Consider the following 20,665-nt stretch of genomic DNA (forward strand, 5'->3'; position numbering starts at 1 on the left):
GCGCAGTTCCACTGGCGCGGCTTCACCGAGGCCCGAGGTGCCAGCGCAGTTCCACCGGCGTGGCTTTACCGAGGTGCCAGCGCGGATTTATCTGACCATGGGTCCGAAGAAGGCACTGACGGCGGAGGAGGGAGACGATATCAAGAAGTCCCTGGACTTTTTGTCTGAGGAAATCTCTGTTGTTAAAATGCAGCAGAAATCCATTATGGAGCTGGTGGAAGAAGTGAAGGCTCTCCGGATCCAGAATGCCGAGAAAGACCGGCGTCTGGTGCACCTGGAGAACCGTGTTGCGGAGTTGGAACAGTACACAAGGATGAACGACGTTATTATTACAGGAATTCATATTAAACCTCATTCCTACGCACGGGCGGTGTCAGAAGACAGCGGGGGGGAGGCCAGCGAGCAGGAGGCCAGCTCAGTGGAACAACAGGTGGCTGACTTCCTGCAATCTAAAGGTATTCAAATGGACTGTAATAACATTGAAGCGTGCCACCCCCTGCCCAGGAGAGAGGATGGAGACAAGTGAGCTGTTATAATGAGGTTTGTCAACAGAAAACATAAAATGGCATTGTTAAAACAGGGACAGAAACTCAAAGGAACAAACGTATTCATCAATGAACATCTGACCAAAAGAAACGCAGACATCGCCAGGAAAGCTCGTCTCTTAAAAAAGCAGGGAAAAATTCAACAGACATGGACATCCAACTGCAAAACATTCATCAAACTGAATTGAACACCAGAACAAGCGAAGGTTATGGTAATCAGGAACATCGAGGAACTGGACAAATACGACCAATAAGGTATGAGGACACAAACACATCACAACACCATGACACAGACCAGAGGAACCTATTCATCTACTACATCATCTACGAGGTCTGTCCGTAAAGTATAGGTCCTTTTTATTTTTTTCAAAAACTATATGGATTTCATTCATATGTTTTTACGTCAGACATGCTTGAACCCTCGTGCGCATGCGTGAGTTTTTCCACGCCTGTCGGTGACGTCATTCGCCTGTGAGCACTCCTTGTGGGAGGAGTCGTCCAGCCCCTCGTCGGAATTCCTTTGTCTGAAAAGTTGCTGAGAGACTGGCGCTTTGTTTGATCAAAATTTTTTCTAAACCTGTGAGACACATCGAAGTGGACATGGTTTGAAAAATTAAGCTGGTTTTCAGTGAAAATTTTAACAGCTGATGAGAGATTTTGAGGTGATTCTGTCGCTTTAAGGACTTTTCACGGTGCGAGACGTCGTGCAGCGCTCTCAGGCAGCGTCATCAGCCTGTTTCAAGCTTAAAACCTCCACATTTCAGGCTCTGTTGATCCAGGACGTCGTGAGAGAACAGAGAAGTTTCAGAAGAAGTCGGTTTCAGCATTTTATCCGGATATTCCACTGTTACAGGAGATTTTTTTAATGAAAGACGTGCGGGCGGATTGCAGCGTCGGCTTGCAGCCGCCGCGACGCTCCGTCACAGGAAAAACACCTCTGTTGAAAGCCTTAAGGACAAGTTGGAACATCTCCAGCTGATAAACAATTTCTCATATACTCACTCCACTGAAAGCCATCAAAAGCCAACTGGATTTTAACAAATGGTTATCAACACGGAGGTGTTTTTCCTGTGCCGCCGCGCCGCGTCGGCTGCATCCCGACGCGCGGACCCGTCCGCACGTCTTTCATTAAAAAAATCTCCTTTAACAGTGGAATATCCGGATAAAATGCTGAAACCGACTTCTTCTGAAACGTCTCTGTTCTCTCACGACGTCCTGGATCAATAGAGCCTGAAATGTGGAGGTTTTAAGCTTGAAACAGGCTGATGACGCTGCCTGAGAGCGCTGCGCGACGTCTCGCACCGTGAAAAGTCCTTAAAGCGACAGAATCACCTCAAAATCTCTCATCAGCTGTTAAAATTTTCACTGAAAACCAGCTTAATTTTTCGAACCATGTCCACTTCGATGTGTCTCACAGGTTTAGAAAAAATTTTGATCAAACAAAGCGCCAGTCTCTCAGCAACTTCTCAGACAAAGGAATTCCAACGAGGGGCTGGACGACTCCTCCCACAAGGAGTGCTCACAGGCGAATGACGTCACCGACAGGCGTGGAAAAACTCACACATGCGCACGAGGGTTCAAGCATGTCTGACGTAAAAACATGTGAATGAAATCCATATAGTTTTTGAAAAAAATAAAAAGGACCTATACTTTACGGACAGCCCTCGTACATCTGGAGACAAGAAGGATATAACTCACAGGATTGCTGATCATGGAAAACTAGAACTGAGAACATTTAAATACACAGACCACAATGTACTGGACTTGGAGCACGATATAGACCCAGACAATAATTTCTTCTCAAATATTAATGACAGTTGTTGCTATTATACAGATGAACAGTTTAATCGGATCATCGGATCCCAATTCAGATCAGGGAGACAGACACCCTCTCTACTTTTAAGATTAGGCTTAAAACTTTCCTTTTTGCTAAAGCTTATAGTTAGGGCTGGATCAGGTGACCCTGAACCATCCCTTAGTTATGCTGCTATAGACGTAGACTGCTGGGGGGTTCCCATGATGCACTGTTTCTTTCTCTTTTTGCTCTGTATGCACCACTCTGCATTTAATCATTAGTGATCGATCTCTGCTCCCCTCCACAGCATGTCTTTTTCCTGGTTCTCTCCCTCAGCCCCAACCAGTCCCAGCAGAAGACTGCCCCTCCCTGAGCCTGGTTCTGCTGGAGGTTTCTTCCTGTTAAAAGGGAGGTTTTCCTTCCCACTGTAGCCAAGTGCTTGCTCACAGGGGGTCGTTTTGACCGTTGGGGTTTTACATAATTATTGTATGGCCTTGCCTTACAATATAAAGCGCCTTGGGGCAACTGTTTGTTGTGATTTGGCGCTATATAAAAAAATTGATTGAATTGAATTGAATTAAAACAATTAACAAATTATCAATAATCCATTTCAACAGCAGAAGTCTGCTATATCAGAAACATGGATCAATGAAGATAAAGGAATGGATTTTGAACCAATCAAAGCAGTGGTTCGCAGATTGAAGCAATGCTTCGACCTATTGTTTCGTTTATTCTTTCTTTCTTTCGCTTAATTTTCCCCCGCTAAAACCCTAAAGAGCATACTTCTGTGAGTATTATTTACCTTTTCTATGTTAAACCGACCTGTTATGGTCTTCTGAAACAGTTGATAGATGTATTTTATAACTTAAAAACAGGAGCGACGCTAACGCGTTAGCATGTCTATGGCATTTTCAATGTTAAAAGTTCGGGTGCATTTATTTTCAAATTGTAATATTTCATAAATTTATTTTTGTTTATATATTAATAATCTAATGATAATTATTATATACAATTTCAGAGAAAGAGACAAAAAGAACCTGAATAGAAACACAACAGAAAATAAAATATAAAAGCAACTAACAATGAACATACATACATACAGAAATAAATAAGTGTTTCCTGTGAACACCTAGTGACTCTTACACCTCCATTTCATCCCTGTTTTATTTAAGTTTAATGACAGTTTGTTTCGGTCAAACCATATTTTCAATGTGTTAATTTCTTCAGTGATTTACTCCAGAACTTTCTGCCAAACTAGAAAACTGCTGCATCCTACTAAGAGCAGAATACTACTGGAATGAATCTGAATAAGGAAAGTTGTTTGTTTTGTTTGTTTTTTTCTCACTAAATGGATGCTGCACTCACTGCAGTTTATTGTCTGGAATAGTCCCAGATTGCATTTCAGAGCTTCTAGAATTGAAACATTTTCGTGCAGGTGGTGTTGGGGGGTAATTTTGGGTTTGGGGTCTTGGGCCACATGTAGAACAAATCAGTTTTTAAATTAAGCTTTCAATTCATATAGTGGCATCTACCTTTTTTTTTTTTTTTTAAGGTTACTTTATACTTTTATACTTTAAGTAGGTTTTGGAGCACATACTTTTTCACTTTTACTTGAGTAAAGAGGTCAAGCTGATACTTCAACTTTTACCAGAGTGTTTTTAAACTGCAGTATCTGTACTTCTACTTAAGTAACAAATGTGTGTACTTTTGACACCACTGCTGCCCACAGTTACTTTATCATGTTTGTTAATTACATGTACATTCATTTCATTACATAAGATTCACTACAACTGACATATACAGTGGCGAGAAAATGTATGTGAATCTTTTAGCTATTATATGTCTGAATCGTGAAATGACATCAGCTATAATAAATAATAACAATCAGGATTCCATCTAAAATTATGGCTTTTAAAGCGAAAACTAATATCTCCAGCAGGGGTGGGCAATTCATTTTTACAAGGTGCCACATAGGGAACCTGAATTATGTCCGAGGGCCACACCATCGATAACTCGGCTGTCTCCCATTACAAATTTTACAAAAAATTACCTATTTAATAGCTTTTATAGGTAATTTTTATTGTTGTAATAATATGTAAATATTTAAATATACCTAAATAAACCTCTCTAATGATTTGCAACACACAAGCTTGACATTTTTAATATATGTAATAATAATCACAGACCTCATGAGGGCCGGACAGAGACATGCAAAGGGCCGCATGTGGCCCCCGGACTGCAGTTTGCCCAGGTCTGATCTACAGCACACCATGAAAAAGCCAACATGATGGGTTGCATATGTAATTATACCCCTAATGTACGGTGCGTCCGGAAAGTATTCACAGCGCTTCACTTTTCCACATTTTGTTGTGTTACAGCCTCATTCTAAAATGGAGTGAATTCATTTTTTCCCTCAAAATTCTACTCACAACATCCCATAATGACATGTACATAAGTATTTGCACCCTTTGCTCAATATTTTGTTGATGCACCTTTGGCAGCAATTACAGCCTCAAGTCTTCTTGAATATGATGCTACAAGCTTGGTGCACCTATCTTTGGGCAGTTTTGCCCATTCCTCTTTGCAGCAAGTCTCAAGCTCCATCAGGTTGGAGCAGGGTTTCATCCAGGAAGTCTCCGTACATTGTTGCATTCATCTTTCCCTCAATCCTGACTATTCTCCCAGTTCCTGCCACTGAAAAACATCCACACAGCATGATGCTACCACCACCATGCTTCACTGTAGGGCTGGTGCCTGGTTTCTTCCAAACATCAATCAATCAATCAATCAACTTTTTTCTTGTATAGCGCCAAATCACAACAAACATGATGCCTGACATTCAAACCAAAGGCCCCAGATCACTATATATATATATATATATATATATATATATATATATATATATATATATATATATATATATATATATATATATATACAATATCACCATTTCCCTCAAATATTGTTCACAAACCAGTCTAAATCTGTGATAGTGAGCACTTCTCCTTTGCTGAGATAATCCATCCCACCTCACAGGTGTGCCATACCAAGATGCTGATTAGACACCATGATTAGTGCACAGGTGTGCCTTAGACTGCCCACAATAAAAGGCCACTCTGAAAGGTGCAGTTTTATCACACAGCACAATACCACAGATGTCGCAAGATTTGAGGGAGCGTGCAATTGGCATGCTGACAGCAGGAATGTCAACCAGAGCTGTTGCTCGTGTATTGAATGTTCATTTCTCTACCATAAGCCGTCTCCAAAGGCGTTTCAGAGAATTTGGCAGTACATCCAACCAGCCTCACAACCGCAGCCCACGTGTAACCACACCAGCCCAGGACCTCCACATCCAGCATGTTCACCTCCAAGATCGTCTGAGACCAGCCACTCGGACAGCTGCTGGAACAATCGGTTTGCATAACCAAAGAATTTCTGCACAAACTGTCAGAAACCGTCTCAGGGAAGCTCATCTGCATGCTCGTCGTCCTCATCGGGGTCTCGACCTGACTCCAGTTCGTCGTCGCAACTTCGCACAGCCATTGAAGAGGAGTGGACCAACATTCCACAGGCCACAATTGACAACCTGATCAACTCTATGCGAAGGAGATGTGTGCACTGCATGAGGCAAATGGTGGTCACACCAGATACTGACTGGTATCCCCCCCCCCCCCCCAATAAAACAAAACTGCACCTTTCGGAGTGGCCTTTTATTGTGGGCAGTCTAAGGCACACCTGTGCACTAATCATGGTGTCTAATCAGCATCTTGATATGGCACACCTGTGAGGTGGGATGGATTATCTCAGCAAAGGAGAAGTGCTCACTATCACAGATTTAAACTGGTTTGTGAACAATATTTGAGGGAAATGGTGATATTGTGTATGTGGAAAAAGTTTTAGATCTTTGAGTTCATCTCATACAAAATGGGAGCAAAACCAAAAGTGTTGCGTTAATATTTTTGTTGAGTATATAATAAATTTGCAAAAACTTCCAAAAACCTTTTTTCATGTTGTCATTAGTGTTGTGAGTAGAATTTTGAGTGAAAAAATTTTTACTTATTTTAGAATAATGCTGTAACATAAGAAAATGTGGAAAAAGTGAAGCGCTGTGAATACTTTCTGGATGCACCATGAATGTAGACAGGTGTGTGCCTGTCCAAATCATGCCCACTCAAGTGAATTTACTCCAGGTGGACTCCAATTAAGCTTGGTGACATGGTGGCTTCATGGCTAGCATTGGTGCCTCACAGCAAGAAGGTCATGGGATCGCTTCCCGGCCTTTCTGTGTGGAACTTGCATAGTCTCCCCGTGCCTGTGTGGGTTTCCTCCCATAATCAAAAAACATGCTTATTTAGGGTCTGCTCATTTCTTTGCCCCCGACCAAAGTGGCGTCTCTACAACTGGAGTTGGTCCCTGGGCGCCGGACTGTGGCTGCCCACTGCTCCATGTGGTTAGATTGTGTCTAATTGTAATTAGGATGGGTTAAATGCAGAGGATAAATTTCATTGTATGTATATGTAGAATGACAATAAAGGCTCTTCTTCTTCTTCTTCTGTAGAAACATCTCAAAGAAGATCAGTGGAAAAAGGATGCACCTGAGTTCAATTTTGAGCTTCTTGTGCAACTTGATCAAGAACTACAGGAGACATCTGACCTCTGTAATCGCATACAAACATTTCTGTACCAAACATTAAGTTCTATTTTTCTCTTGTATCAAATACTTATTTCATGCAATAAAATGAAAATTAATTAATTATTTAAAAATCGTACAATGTGATTTTTATTTTTTTATTTTTTTACTTTTTTGTGGTAGATTCTGTCTCTCACAGCTGAAGTGTACCTGTGATTAAAAAAAATTACAGACCTCTCCATTCTTTGTTGGTGGGAAAATTTGCAAAATCAACAGACAGATTACAACCCCAATTCCAATGAAGTTGGGACGTTGTGTGAAATGTAAATAAAACAGAATACAATGATTTGCAAATCCTCTTCAACCTATATTTAATTGAATACACCACAAAGACAAGATATTTAATGTTCAAACTGATAAACTTTATTGTTTTTGTGCAAATATTTGCTCATTTTGAAATAGATGCCTGCAACACGTTTCAAAAAAGCTGGGACAGTGGTATGTTTACCACTGTGTTACATCACCTTTCCTCCTAACAACACTCAATAAGTGTTTGGGAACTGAGGACACTAATTGACAGGTCTGGACTACAGGCAGGCCAGTCTAGTACCTGCACTCTTTTACTACAAAGCCATGCTGTTGTAACACATGCAGAATGTGGCCTGGTATTGTCTTGCTGAAATAAGCAGGGATGTCCCTGAAAAAGACGTTGCTTGGATGCAGCATGTGTTGCTCCAAAACCTGGATGTATCTTTCAGCATTGATGGTGCATCACAGATGTGTAAGTTGCCCATGCCATGGGCACTAACACACCCCCATACCATCACAGATGCTGGCTTTTGAACTTTGCACTGGTAAAAATCTGGATGGTCTTTTTCCTCTTTTGTCCGAAGGACACAACGTCCATGATTTTCAAAAACAATTTGAAATGTGGACTCATCAGACCACAGCACACTTTTCCACTTTGCGTCTGTCCATTTCAAATGAGCTCGGGCCCAGAGAAGGCGGCAGCAACCTGGATGTTGTTGATGTCTGGCTTTCACTTTGCATGGTAGAGTTTTAACTTGATCTGGTAGATGTAGCGACAAACTGTGTTAACTGACAATGGTTTTCTGAAGTGTTCCTGATCCCATGCGGTAAGATCCTTTACACAATGATGTCAGTTTTTAATGCAGTGCCGCCTGAGGGATCGAAGGTCACGGGCATTCAATGTTGGTTTTCGGCCTTGCCACTTATGTGTAGAAAGTTCTCCAGATTCTCTGAATCTTATGATTATATTATGGACTGTAGATGATGGAATCCCTGAATTCCTTGCAATTGAACATTGAGAAACATTGTTCTTAAACTGCTGGACTATTTTTTTCACACAGTTGTTCACAAAGTGGTGATCCTCATCCCATCTTTGCTTGCGAACGGTTGAGCCTTTTGGGGAAGCTGCTTTTATACCCAATCATGACATTCACCTGTTTCCAATTAACCTATTTACCTGTGGAATGTTCCAAACAGGTGTTTGAGCATTCATCAACTTTCCCAGTCTGTTGTTGCCGCTGTCCCAGCTTTTTTGAAATGTGTTGCAGGCATCCATTTCAAAATGAGCAAATATTTGCACAAAAACAATAAAGTTTATCAGTTTGAACATTACATATCTTGTCTTTGTGGTTGTATATTAATTGTATATTAATTTAAGAGTTTTAAATAAAGATGTATCTAGCAGTGCCACAAACATCATTTCAGCATCCATGTACACTTTCTTCAAACATTTTTTGGAGTTTCACTGCTCAAGACAGTTTGTCAGTGTTTGTCAACTCATAGTATGGAATTGCTGACCTTTAAATTCCAGATTGCCAAAATGTTTCAGTCTGAAGTTAGGCAATACTAAGCTAGCAAATACAAAGTTTCTAGTACCTGGTGAACAAAGTGCAAGCTGAAACAGTTAGTTTTGTGATTAAGAAACCAGTTCCATTCAGGTTACAGACATAATACGGCAGAATCCACAAATACTATAACCTTATTCTGTAAGCAATTAAAAAAACAAAAAAACAAATCAAGCAACAAAATATCGATGATTAGTTTTATTTAGCACAAATTTTGATTTGAAGGATTTCAGAAAGCATGTAAGGAAAGAAACTCCTTGGTGGTGCTTCTTTTCCAGGAGTATCTGCAGGAAGGCTGGACACTTGTGATGTCTTGGGCTGTTGAACATCACATTCTGAGTGGCCTTCAGAGCTGTCAGTGGTTATGCGTGCTTTATGCCTTCTGAGGAGGTCTGAAGAACATAAGAATTTATACTGTGGACAAAACCGGTATGCCCGCAGCTCAAAAAACAGTATTTTTATTTAATTTTTTGTGCATTTGTTTTGTGTTTGTGAGCGCAATACGCGTGAGCCGTAGCTCTGTTAATGGTTTATAAATAAATAATATAGAGATAAACTGTGACTTCTAATACAGCGATTTACTGCTTTTGATAAAGATGATGACAGTGTGTGGGATTTTATTTTTTGTGTGTTCGTTTTGTGTTTGTGATTGCCTTTGAATTTACCCAGTAACCCCTGCGGCCCTTAAACTCAAAACTGGCTTATCAGTTGCTGACAGTGTACAGAGTGTTATTTCTCCCACCTCTTCATCAAATTTACTGCCCCTTACAAAGAACCACATCGATATATTCCTCATTTTGAATTTATTGAAGGTTACTTGAAAATCAGGTCTGGGACCATCACAGACAGTGTCCATCTTGTGAAAGCCCAGAAAATGGGTCATATAGTGCTTTTTATACAATGTGGGCGTTTACAGTGGGTGTGGTTTAGTCTCACATTTCTAATGGTACTGGCTCTCACCAACAGGGGGAGATCTCCCTGTATCTGTAACTTGCACATGTGTGGTGGAAGTGAAACTTAACTTGCTGAAACTTTAAACCAGGTTCCAGATGCTTTTAAACAGATAACTAAAGCAAACACTTGATCATGAACATAAAATAAGGAATTATTTTATTTCTTTATTTAAAAAGCTGGGACGGGGCAACAAAAGACTGGGAAAGTTGAAGAATGCTCTTTCCACAGGTGAACAAGTTAATTGGGAACAGGTGACTGTCATGATTGGGTGCAAAAGGAGCATTCCCAAAAGTCTCAGCCATTCACAAGCAAAGAGTGGGTGAGGATCACCACTTTGTTGCGTGAAAAAATAGTCCAGCAGTTTAAGAACAATGTTTTTCAACATTCAATTGCAAGGAATTTAGGGATTCCATCATCTACAGTGCATAATATAATCAGAAGATTCAGAGAATCTGGAGAACTTTCTACATGTAAGCGGCAAGGCCGAAAACCAACAATGAATGCCCGTGACCTTCGATCCCTCAGGCGGCACTGCATTAAAAACCAACATCATTGTGTAAAGGATCTTACAGCGTGGGCTCATGAACACTTCAGTAAACCATTGCAAGACAATGCCAAGCCACATTCTGCATGTGTTACAGTGTGGCTTCATAAAGTGTGGGTACTAGACTGGGCTGCCTGCAGTCCAGACCTGTCGCCCATTGAAAATGTGTGGTGCATTATTAAGTGCAAAATATGACAATGGAGACCTCGGACTATTGAACATCTGAAGTCATACATCAACCAAGAATGGGAAAGAATTCCACCTACACTGAAAAAAATGCTACTTTGGATCAACTTAAAAAAAATTGATGTAATTTGTTACAGCTAATTTTTTAGTTTCTCACAATGTATATTTATGATTTTGTAAAGTGATTCCAGCAGATTTAAACTGGAAACCACAATTTTCCATTAGACCAGTGTAAATAAGTACTTTGAATGAAGTGCACTGTTTCACTTTTTTCAGTGTACAAAGCTTCAACAATTAGGTCCTCAGTTCAGAAATGCTTATTGAGTGTTGTTAGAAGGAAAGGTGATGTACCACAGTGGTAAACATACCACTGTCCCAGCTTTTTTGAAACGTGTTGCAGGCATCTATTTCAAAATTAGCAAATATTTGCACAAAAACAATAACATTTATCAGTTTGAACACTAAATATCTTATCTTTGTGGTGTATTCAGTTGAATATAGGTTGAAGAGGTTTTGGAAATCGTATTCTGTTTTTATTTACATTTTACACAGAGTCCCAACTTCGTTGGAATTGGGGTTGTAGATGATGGAATCCCTAAATTCCTTGCAATTGAACATTGAGAAACACTGTTCTTAAACCATTGGGCTATTTTTTATGCAGTTGTTCAGAAAGTGGTGATCCTCACCCCATCTTTGCTTGTGAATGGCTGAGACTTTTGGGGATGCTCCTTTTATACCCAATCATGACTCACAATTAGTGTCCTCAGTTCCCAAACGCTTATTGAGTGTTGTTAGAAGGAAAGGTGATGTAACACAGTGGTAAACATACCACTGTCCCAGCTTTTTTGAAACATGTTGCAGGCATCCATTTCAAATTGAACAAATATTTGATCAAAAATAATAAAGTTTATCAGTTTGAACATTAAATATCTTTGTGGTGTATTCAATTGAATATAAGTTGAAGAGGATTTCCAAATCATTGTATTGTGTTTTTATTTATATTTCGCACAACGTCCCAACTTCATTGGAATTGGGGTTGTAGACCAGTGTGTTGGAGGAAAAGGAAGTGAATGAAAAGAGCATCTTCACTACAGTGATGTTGTGGCTGACTATTGTTGCCATAATCACATGATCCAGTGATCCAATACTGAAACAGTGAAAAACTCCTCACATTCTGTTTGTTAGTTTTTTCCTGAAATACATAAATATTGAAACAAAAGGGTTTTTATTGAATTTATTCTCATTCGAGTTGAGCATATTTTATTTCATTCATCTTCTATACCTGCTTATTCAATCAAGGTTCACGGCGGGGCTGGAGCTTAGCCCAGCAATCACAGGGTGTGAGGCAGGGTATACCCATCTATCACAGGGCTACGTATAGACAAACAAACACATTCACATGCACATCTACAGTCAATTTAGCATCACCAATTCACTTAACCTGCATGTCTTTGGATGTAGGAGGAAGCTGGAGCACCGAGAGGGAACCCACATGAACACAGGAGAACATGCAAACTCCACACAGAAAGGACCAGGTGGGAAGCGATCCCACGACTTTCTTGCTGTGAGATAACAGTGCTAACCACTAAGCCTTGGTGCCGCCCAAGTTTCATCAGTAACAAACTGATTTGAACTAGTCCCAAGGATGTCTTATTCAGAGGCAACATGCTGCACAGTTTGAAGTTATTCTTGACCAGTTGAACACAAATGCTCATTTCCCAAATTCATGATGAAGAATAAGAACAGAATTCAGTTTTTCCCGGTTGCCTGAAAGATTACATTTAAAACTGTTATATGCAACTTCAAGAATATGAAATTTAGATGGTTTGGCTGTTGTTATAAATCTTATTAAGCACTTGCAGTAATGTTAGATGTCTGCTGTAGACTCTGGACATGAGTTTGATGTCAAGCTTTCATGGTCTCTCTCTCTCTCTCTCACACACACACACACACACACACACACACACACACACACACACACACACACAAAAGCACAAGTTTACTCTGCTTTCTTGTACACACACACACACACATAGAAATAAGAGAATTTCCAGGCACTGGAACATGAAACTATTAAGCGAGAGTGACAGAACATTAGTTAAAAAAACAAAACAGTTCATAATGCAATGTATTCTGTGTCAGTTTTGTTTATGAGAACTGAGATGAGCATGTGGCATTTCTGATGACCTATCCAGTGTCTGCTGCGTTGTGACAGTTTCACCAGCAGATGGCGCTGCAGTTACTTTTGTGGGTCGTTTGTGTTACCAGAAAACACCTGTGAACACTGGTTTCAGCATTTCTTCATTGCTGTAGTGGATTGGTTTGGTATCCGTTGGGAGTCTGATCGTTGATTATAGTTATGGCCTCTGTAGATGTTCTTAGTACGAGATTTTATTCTTATGATAAAATGTACATGTATGATTTACGTGAACAAAGCTTTGCAGAGTGGCCGTTTCGACAGGACTGTAAGTGCACGCCTGAAAATGTAAGGCGGCTCAGCTAGACCCTGTTTGATGGCTTCAGTCTTCATCTTTACAGATTCTTGTGTTTTCAGTGCATGTTGTGATCCTAAATGTGCGCTCAGTGATCTCTTGGAAGCTTGTTAATTGTAGACTGTTACATTGTTTCTCTGAAGGTGGCTGTGAAATAATGCTTAAAATGCTTTGAATGCATAACTGAAAACAATAGATGGAGTTGCAGTACAATTTGAGTTTGTGTATGTGTATGTATGTGCTGTGTTTGTAACATTTAAGCTCCCAAAGGCCGAAAGGTCATCTGGTTTCTTTTCTGGCACTGAACTTCCTGCAGCTTTTGTTGTGCTTCTCATTACAATTTAAGAAATAAAAGTTGCATTACTCTAGGTCCCTGTACATTTTGCAGATTTTGAAACACTTTGGTGGTGTTTGCAGATGGCCAAAGCTGGCTTTGTCCACTGTCCCAGTGAGAATGAACCTGACGTTGCCTGCTGCTTCTTTTGTTTGATTGAGCTTGAGGGCTGGGAGCCAGATGATGACCCCTGGTAAGAATATAACACCACTGAAGTGCTGCACGTGTGTAACTCAGCAAATAAGTGCAACACTTTCAAATAAATATACAGTCAAAGTTTACATGAACACTCACCAGGATTACTTTTAAAAAAAGAAAAAAAAACACTTTTCCGTATTCCTGCCATTTCCAAAAAGTTTGCTATAAAGACTTACATCGTTGTTCAGTTTATTTGTATAACGCCAAATTACATCAAAAGTTGCCTTACGATGCTTTATATGGGCAAGGTCTAATCTTACCAACCCCACTGAGCAAGCACATAGGCAACAGTGGTAAGGAAGAACATCCTCTGGTGTTTTTTTGAGACAGAAACCTTAAGCAGACCGGATTCAGAGGGGTGACCCACTGCTTATGCTGTTCTGACAATATTGTTAAACTTAAACCTTGGTGTCACATTGTTTTTAACATATTGTTCTGCTGTACAACAAGGCAGGGGTGGTAGCCAAGTGGTTAATGCACTTGGTCTCAGTGCCGAGGGTTCTGGGTTCAAACCCCACCTCTGACACATTTCTCCATGTAATGTAGAGTTGCATCAGGAAGGGCATCCAACGTAAAACCCTGTGCCATTTCAACATGCAGATCCACCTTCGATTTGCTGTAGCAACCTTGAGTGCAAAACAAGGGAGCAGCTGAATGGACTTACTAATTCCACTGTAAAACAAACGAGCCAACCTCAGATGCCAAATGCTGCTAGTGGACAAAGGATGGTGTTGTGACAGACTCTTTGCAGGTACAGGGGCTGCTGTAGAAGCTGGAAATAACTGAGGCCTCACCTGTACAGCATCATGTAGATGTCAGGACTGGAAGAAAACTCCAAGTGTAACTGCGCTTCCATGTGAATAGTTATAATTATCTGCAATTTAGACGTGAGGGGACATAGAAATGCTTAAATTACATGTTAGGTATTTTATTTTATTTTTATGGGTTCTTTAATAGGTATCATCAGATAGCATCTAAGTTTGGGGTTTCCATTAGAAGCATGTAGAGTATGGATTTTGTCTTCCTATAGTAAGCTAGCAGGGTGAACTTTAGATGGATACCTAAAACATATTACATCATAGCTTCTGTTTATATAATAACATAACCATATTTATAGCTTAGCCTACTAGCTATAATTTAGTTTTACAACACGTCACCAGACTAGGTAGACGTATACTACAATCTTCTCCTGTATGAATATTTAGGTTTTAGAACCTACTCCTATAATATTATGTAGTAGCTATATTTCTTGTATACGAGGTCTGTTAGAAAAGTATCCGACCTTTATATTTTTTTCAAAAACCTGATGGATTTGAATCACGTGTGTGCTTGCATGAGCCAAACTTGAACCTTCGTGCGCATGCGTGATTTTTTTCACGCCTGTCGATTGCGTCATTTGCTTGTAAGCAGCCTTTGTGTGAGGATGGGTGGAGTCTCTCATCGTTTTTTTCTTTGCAAGGAAATGGCGGAACGACTGGAGCAGCGCAACTGCATCAAATTTTGCCAGAAACTGGGCGACAGCCAGGTGGAAACCATTTGGATTATTCAGGCGGCTTTCGGTGACGATGCTATGGGCATTACACAGATTAAGGAGCGGTACAACTGGTTTAAAGACGTCTGCACAACGGTGGAGAGCGCGCAGCGCTCCGGGCGGCCATCAACACGCTGAAATGACCAGATCATTTCCAAAGTGAACGCTGTGGTGATGTGGGACCATCGTGTGACTATCCCAGAAATTGCGGAAGAGGTGGACATTAGCACTTTTTCGGCACATTCCACTGTGACAGAAGATTTTGCCATAAAAAGAGTTGCAGCGAATTTCATCGGCACGAAGCTGATGGCGGAGCAAAAGCGCCTCCGTGTTGAAGCCTCACAGGACATGCTGGGACATGCCCAGCTCTTCCATCATTCGGAAGATTCAGATGGCTTTAGGTGGCTTTTCAGTCGTGTGACTATCCAAGAAATTGTGGACGAGGTGAGCATGTCACAGCATGTCCTGTGAGGCTTCAACACGGAGGCGTTTTTGCTCTGCCATCAGCTTCATGCCAAAGCCATCGGCATGAATTTCGCTGCAACTCTTTTCATGGCAAAATCTTCTGTCACAGTGGAATGTGCCGAAAAAATGCTGATGTCCACCTCTTCCGCAATTTCTCAGAAAATCACACGATGGTCCCGCATCATCACAGCGTTCACTTTGGAAATGATCCGGTCGTTTCAGCATGTTGATGGCCGCCCGGAGCGTGGCTCGCTCTCCACCATTGTGCGGTCGTCTTTAAACCAGTTGTACCGCTCCTTAATCTGTGTGATGCCCATAGGATCGTCACCGAACGCCGTCTCAATAATCTGAATGGTTTCCACCTGGCTGTTGGCCAGTTTCTGGCAAAATTTGATGCAGTCGCGCTGCTCCAGTTGTTCCGCCATTTCCTTGCAAAGAAAAAACGATGAGAGACTCCACCCATCCTCACACAAAGGCTGCTTACAAGCAAATGACGCAATCGACAGCCGTGAAAAAATCACGCATGTGCACAAAGGTTCAAGGTTAGCTCATGCAAGCACACGTGATTCAAATCCATCAGGTTTTTGAAAAAAATAAAAAGGTCGGATACTTCTCTAACAGACCTCGTATGTTGTTTACTACCCTGATTGTGCAAATATCACTTTTATACGTGCTGTTCATATTCTTGAGCCGCTTAGGTGGGTAGGGAGAGTTCCTATGGGATAAAAAAGCTTTTCAACCTACCATCCCTGGTTCTCAAGACGAGGCACCTAAGTGGCTCTACTCTATTCTTCTTTTTTAGATATTTAGATATTCTTTAGTATACACTAGTAGAGTTCTACCTTTTTAATTGGAATGTATAATAGAAGATATACCTTACTGAATTTTCAGGTATTTATGTACAGGGGTTTTGTTGTTGTGTTTTTTTTTTTTTGAATGGATGATCTTGGAGTCTGATGTTCCAAGAGACATTCTAAAGTCTATGATCCTCTGTCTCAGATTTGCACTTGGCTCCTGAGGGTTTTCCACTGAACTTATTATTCATGCTTTACGTTCTCAGGGTGCAGGACTACTTTGTGTCCCTAAGGTGAATAAGAAGTCTGCGGGTCACAGAGCTTTCTCTTATCGTGCCCCTGTTCTGTGGAATGGTCTCCCTGCATCAATAAAACAGTCAGATTCTGTGGAGATTTTCAAGTCCAGACTTAAGACGCACTTATTTTCCCTTTCATATGGCTAGCATACTGGTACAGTTTTGTTTTACGCTTTTTACTCTTTTAATTCATTTATTAGTAATTGGAGCGGGCCGCGGCCTCAACTTTACCTAAATTCTGGGTCTTTTAGTGAAGTTTAGGGCTAGTGGCTGGCGATCACCTTAGTATTTCTCTGTTTTTCTTGTTGTTTAATGCTGACAAATTATACAGTATTTCTTGTCTTTCTGATGCCTGATTCTGTTCTTTCTCTCTGTTTAAGGTGCAGCTCCATCCAGAGATGGGAGTTGTATTCGTGTTGGCGATCCTCCTGTCCTGTGCGCCAATAGCATTTCTTGTATATTCGTCCGTGAATTGTTCTGTAATTTATGTTTGTAGCATGGCCCAAGCAGAGGGTCACCTCTTTGAATCTGGTCTGCTTGAGGTTTCTTCCTCAGAGGGAGTTTTTCCTTACCACTGTTGCTCTGGGGGTTGGTAAGGTTAGACCTTACCTGTGTGAAGCGCTTTGAGGCAACTCTGTTGTGATTTGGCGCTATATAAATGAAAATAAATTGAAACTTAAGTTGGCCCAAAAACACCACCAGCTGTAGTAGATGTATACTGGACAATCAGTCTGCTCCAGAAAAAGAACAGTTCAAAGACAACAATGAAAGACCAACATTACCATCTCATTCATGTATGTAAAGTTTTGGTTGAAACTGCAGGTGGACTCTGGGTATTTTTATAGAACTTGGGCAAAAGTGGTACAAAATTCCAAGAAAATGTCAAAGATGTAACTCCAGTTTTGCTGTGGTATCACAAAATTAGTTAAAGATTGTTTCATATGAGTTTTCTACTGAAATCTTCAGCTAAAATTATGACTGCACTTTGAACTGTTTAAAGATTAACTTTTTTTAACTCAATGAGGGGAATCTGTCTTCAGTGTGCCTACTTAAAACTTTGAGTTGTCGACTGCAAAATTTCAAGATTTTTCCTTAACTTTTTTTTTAACAACAATTTGGACTAAGTATTCTTGACTTCCCCCCAAGCGTCTGTTTGTCTGCCAAAATGAGCCTGAAAATAGGTGTAGTTTTGGCTAAAACGCAGGCCCCAGACCATCAGCAGACTTTCTCATGCCTGCAATAGTCTAGTCTGTTCCAGGAGACCAGTTATTTTAGTCGGACTTCTTCAGCACTTTATGTTAATACTTGCATTTTATGGTTAATGAGGAAGAAACTTTATTACAATCACACCCTCCAGGGGTCAATACATATTACCATTAAGTACAAGAATAAAATAAGTGTGTATAAGTTAACTTTAATGACGCAGTATGTGTGATTTCTAGAGTGTGATGTTGCCCCAAGTGTTAAAATTTCAAGTTGTTTGTTCCTATTGTACTTTTTTGGTAAAGAGTATTAGCTCCACAGTTCTAAATTACATTATTGCTCCAAATGCCAAGTGCTTTGTATTGACTTTTATAGCTTTCTGTGCCCAGGTCTGAGCACATCAAACGTTCACCAAACTGTGGGTTTCTAACGATGAACAAAGACTTTACAGAGCTGACAGTGGCTGAATTCTATACCATGGAAAAAGAGAGGCTAAAGATCTATATTGTGAGTATTTCGGTTTTGAGGAAGTGTTTGTTTAAATTGATGTCACACATTTGTTTCTGTAATAGAGAAAGACATGCCATAAGAAGATGGCATATCTGCGGGACGAATTTGACCATACACTGAAGAACCTGAAGGCCCTCTGATTACCAACAGTCACACAGCTAAGACTGTAGGAAATATTACTTTTCTGCTATGTGAAAAGAAGCCTGGTCTCAGTGTTTGAATTAATGACTGCTTAAATAAAGTTTTTGACAAATTTTAGTCTGTTGTATTGACTTTAACGAGAAGGTGGTGCTTTTTTCTTAAATGTTTGATGCTCTCATTCACTCACTATGTGCAGGATTTTGGATTGTTTGTGGAAATCAACAAGATGCAAGTCCTCAGGTCCATTGGTGTATTACTCCCTCCAGGCAGGGTGTGCTGAGGGGGCTGCAGCAATCCCTCCTGGTGAGGAGCTGTAGTTGCAAGAGAAATAAATTTAGTGGACAAATTGATTTATTATTTTGATAGGTTATTTTTTTGAACTACTATTTTAGAACAGTCAGTGTATTTCTCTGTAGCCTACACTACACTGGTGCATAAACACAGATAGATGATGGGGTGTATGAACTGATTATCATTTCATAAGTTGCATTATTTCTTGTCTTGTTATCCATACATAATGGATCTAACGAGTAGAAAACCTGCAGACATACCTGGGGGGGAAAAAAAGAGTCCACAGAAAGTTGTCACAAGATATTAAAATGGGAACATTTACTCTATTAGCCCCATTGAGATATCCCATAATTCCTTGAGCGCCAGAGAGGCATTGCCATAGACATTGGCTGCTGGGCCGCGAGAAATGCGGCCGCCATCTTGGACCGGTCATCGTTCTATCACAGGGCACAGTGAAGGTTTGATTTTAATATACTTTCTTTATTTTTATCTTTCTATAATAAAGTTGCTTTGTTCTTTATTTTCTCTGTTCTGTAAAGTGTCCTTTAGCACTCTGTAAAGCACATGTGTAAATATGGTTTGGGGCAGGGATGTCATGTTCTTGTGTTAATTTGACCATTTACATTTTATTCTCTCTGTACGGCCTTTCTGTCTCTCAGCCTTTCTCTCATATTGATATGCTATGTGATTTATATATTATTTTGATATATAACTTTTCTATATTTCAGTATGAATGATACTGATACTGGGCAGCACGGTGGCTTAGTGGTTAGCACTGTTGCCTCACAGCGAGAAGGTCATGGGTTCAATTCCCGTTGTCTTTCTGTGTGGAGTTTGCATGTTCTCCCCGTGTTTGCGTGGGTTTCCTCCGGGTGCTCCGGTTTCCTCCCACATCCAAAGACATGCGGGTTAGGTGGATTGGAATCTTTTAAATTGTCCTTAGGTGTTTGTGTGGGTGTGTCTGTTTGTCTATTTGTGGCCCTGCGACAGACTGGTGTCCTGTCCTGGGTGTACCCCGCCTCACGGCCTATGACTGCTGGGATAGGCTCCAGCCCCCCACGACCCTTAATTGGACTAAGCGGTAGAAGATGGATGGATGGATGGATGGATGATACTGATACTCTTTATATAATTTTTTCGTTATATATCAGAGTGTATTTAGCAATTATGTTTTATATGGAAATATAATGTAGTCAGGATTTGGTGTGTGTGTGTATATGTGTGTATATATATATATATATATATATATATATACGAGTATATATATACACTCAACAAAAATATAAATGCAACACTTTTGGTTTTGCTCCCATTTTGTATGAGATGAACTCAAAGATCTAAAACTTTTTCCACATAAACAATATCACCATTTCCCTCAAATATTGTTCACAAACCAGTCTAAATCTGTGATAGTGAGCACTTCTCCTTTGCTGAGATAATCCATCCCACCTCACAGGTGTGCCATATCAAGATGCTGATTAGACACCATGATTAGTGCACAGGTGTGCCTTAGACTGTCCACAATAAAAGGCCACTCTGAAAGGTGCAGTTTTGTTTTACTGGGGGGGGATACCAGTCAGTATCTGGTGTGACCACCATTTGCCTCATGCAGTGCAACACATCTTCTTCGCATAGAGTTGATCAGGTTGTCAATTGTGGCCTGAGGAATGTTGGTCCACTCCTCTTCAATGGCTGTGCGAAGTTGCTGGATATTGGCAGGAACTGGTACACGCTGTCGTATACGCCGGTCCAGAGCATCCCAAACATGCTCAATGGGTGACATGTCCGGTGAGTATGCCGGCCATGCAAGAACTGGGACATTTTCAGCTTCCAAGAATTGTGTACAGATCCTTGCAACATGGGGCCGTGCATTATTCTGCTG

The 20,665-nt window shown here is 40.6% G+C and overlaps 1 protein-coding gene across 2 annotated transcripts; it reads left to right on the plus strand.

Annotated features, from left to right (window-relative positions):
* The first annotated feature begins 12,846 nt into the window (after positions 1-12,846).
* On the plus strand, positions 12,847-18,532 carry birc5b (baculoviral IAP repeat containing 5b). Of its 2 annotated transcripts, XM_034171592.1 has the most exons (4): positions 12,847-13,013; positions 13,438-13,547; positions 18,231-18,348; positions 18,414-18,532. In XM_034171592.1, the coding sequence occupies exons 1-4, from the start codon at positions 12,888-12,890 to the stop codon at positions 18,489-18,491; spliced, it is 432 nt and encodes a 143-aa protein (XP_034027483.1). In that variant the 5' UTR covers positions 12,847-12,887; the 3' UTR covers positions 18,492-18,532. The 2 variants fall into 2 exon arrangements, with proteins under 2 accessions (XP_034027483.1, XP_034027482.1); XM_034171591.1 differs by having other exon boundaries at positions 18,231-18,526.
* The last annotated feature ends 2,133 nt before the right edge of the window (positions 18,533-20,665 follow it).

The sequence above is a fragment of the Thalassophryne amazonica genome, chromosome 6, assembly GCF_902500255.1.
Source record: "Thalassophryne amazonica chromosome 6, fThaAma1.1, whole genome shotgun sequence".
NCBI lineage: Eukaryota > Metazoa > Chordata > Actinopteri > Batrachoidiformes > Batrachoididae > Thalassophryne > Thalassophryne amazonica.

Bases quoted from the DNA above. Each gene is read 5' to 3' on its own strand.
- birc5b (XM_034171591.1), top strand. From the start codon at position 12,888: ATGGCCTCTGTAGATGTTCTTAGTACGAGATTTTATTCTTATGATAAA. The intron at 13,014-13,437 runs GTAAGGCGGCTC...TGGTGTTTGCAG, and splicing joins GTAAGTGCACGCCTGAAAAT to ATGGCCAAAGCTGGCTTTGT. The intron at 13,548-18,230 runs GTAAGAATATAA...TTCTGTGCCCAG, and splicing joins GAGCCAGATGATGACCCCTG to GTCTGAGCACATCAAACGTT.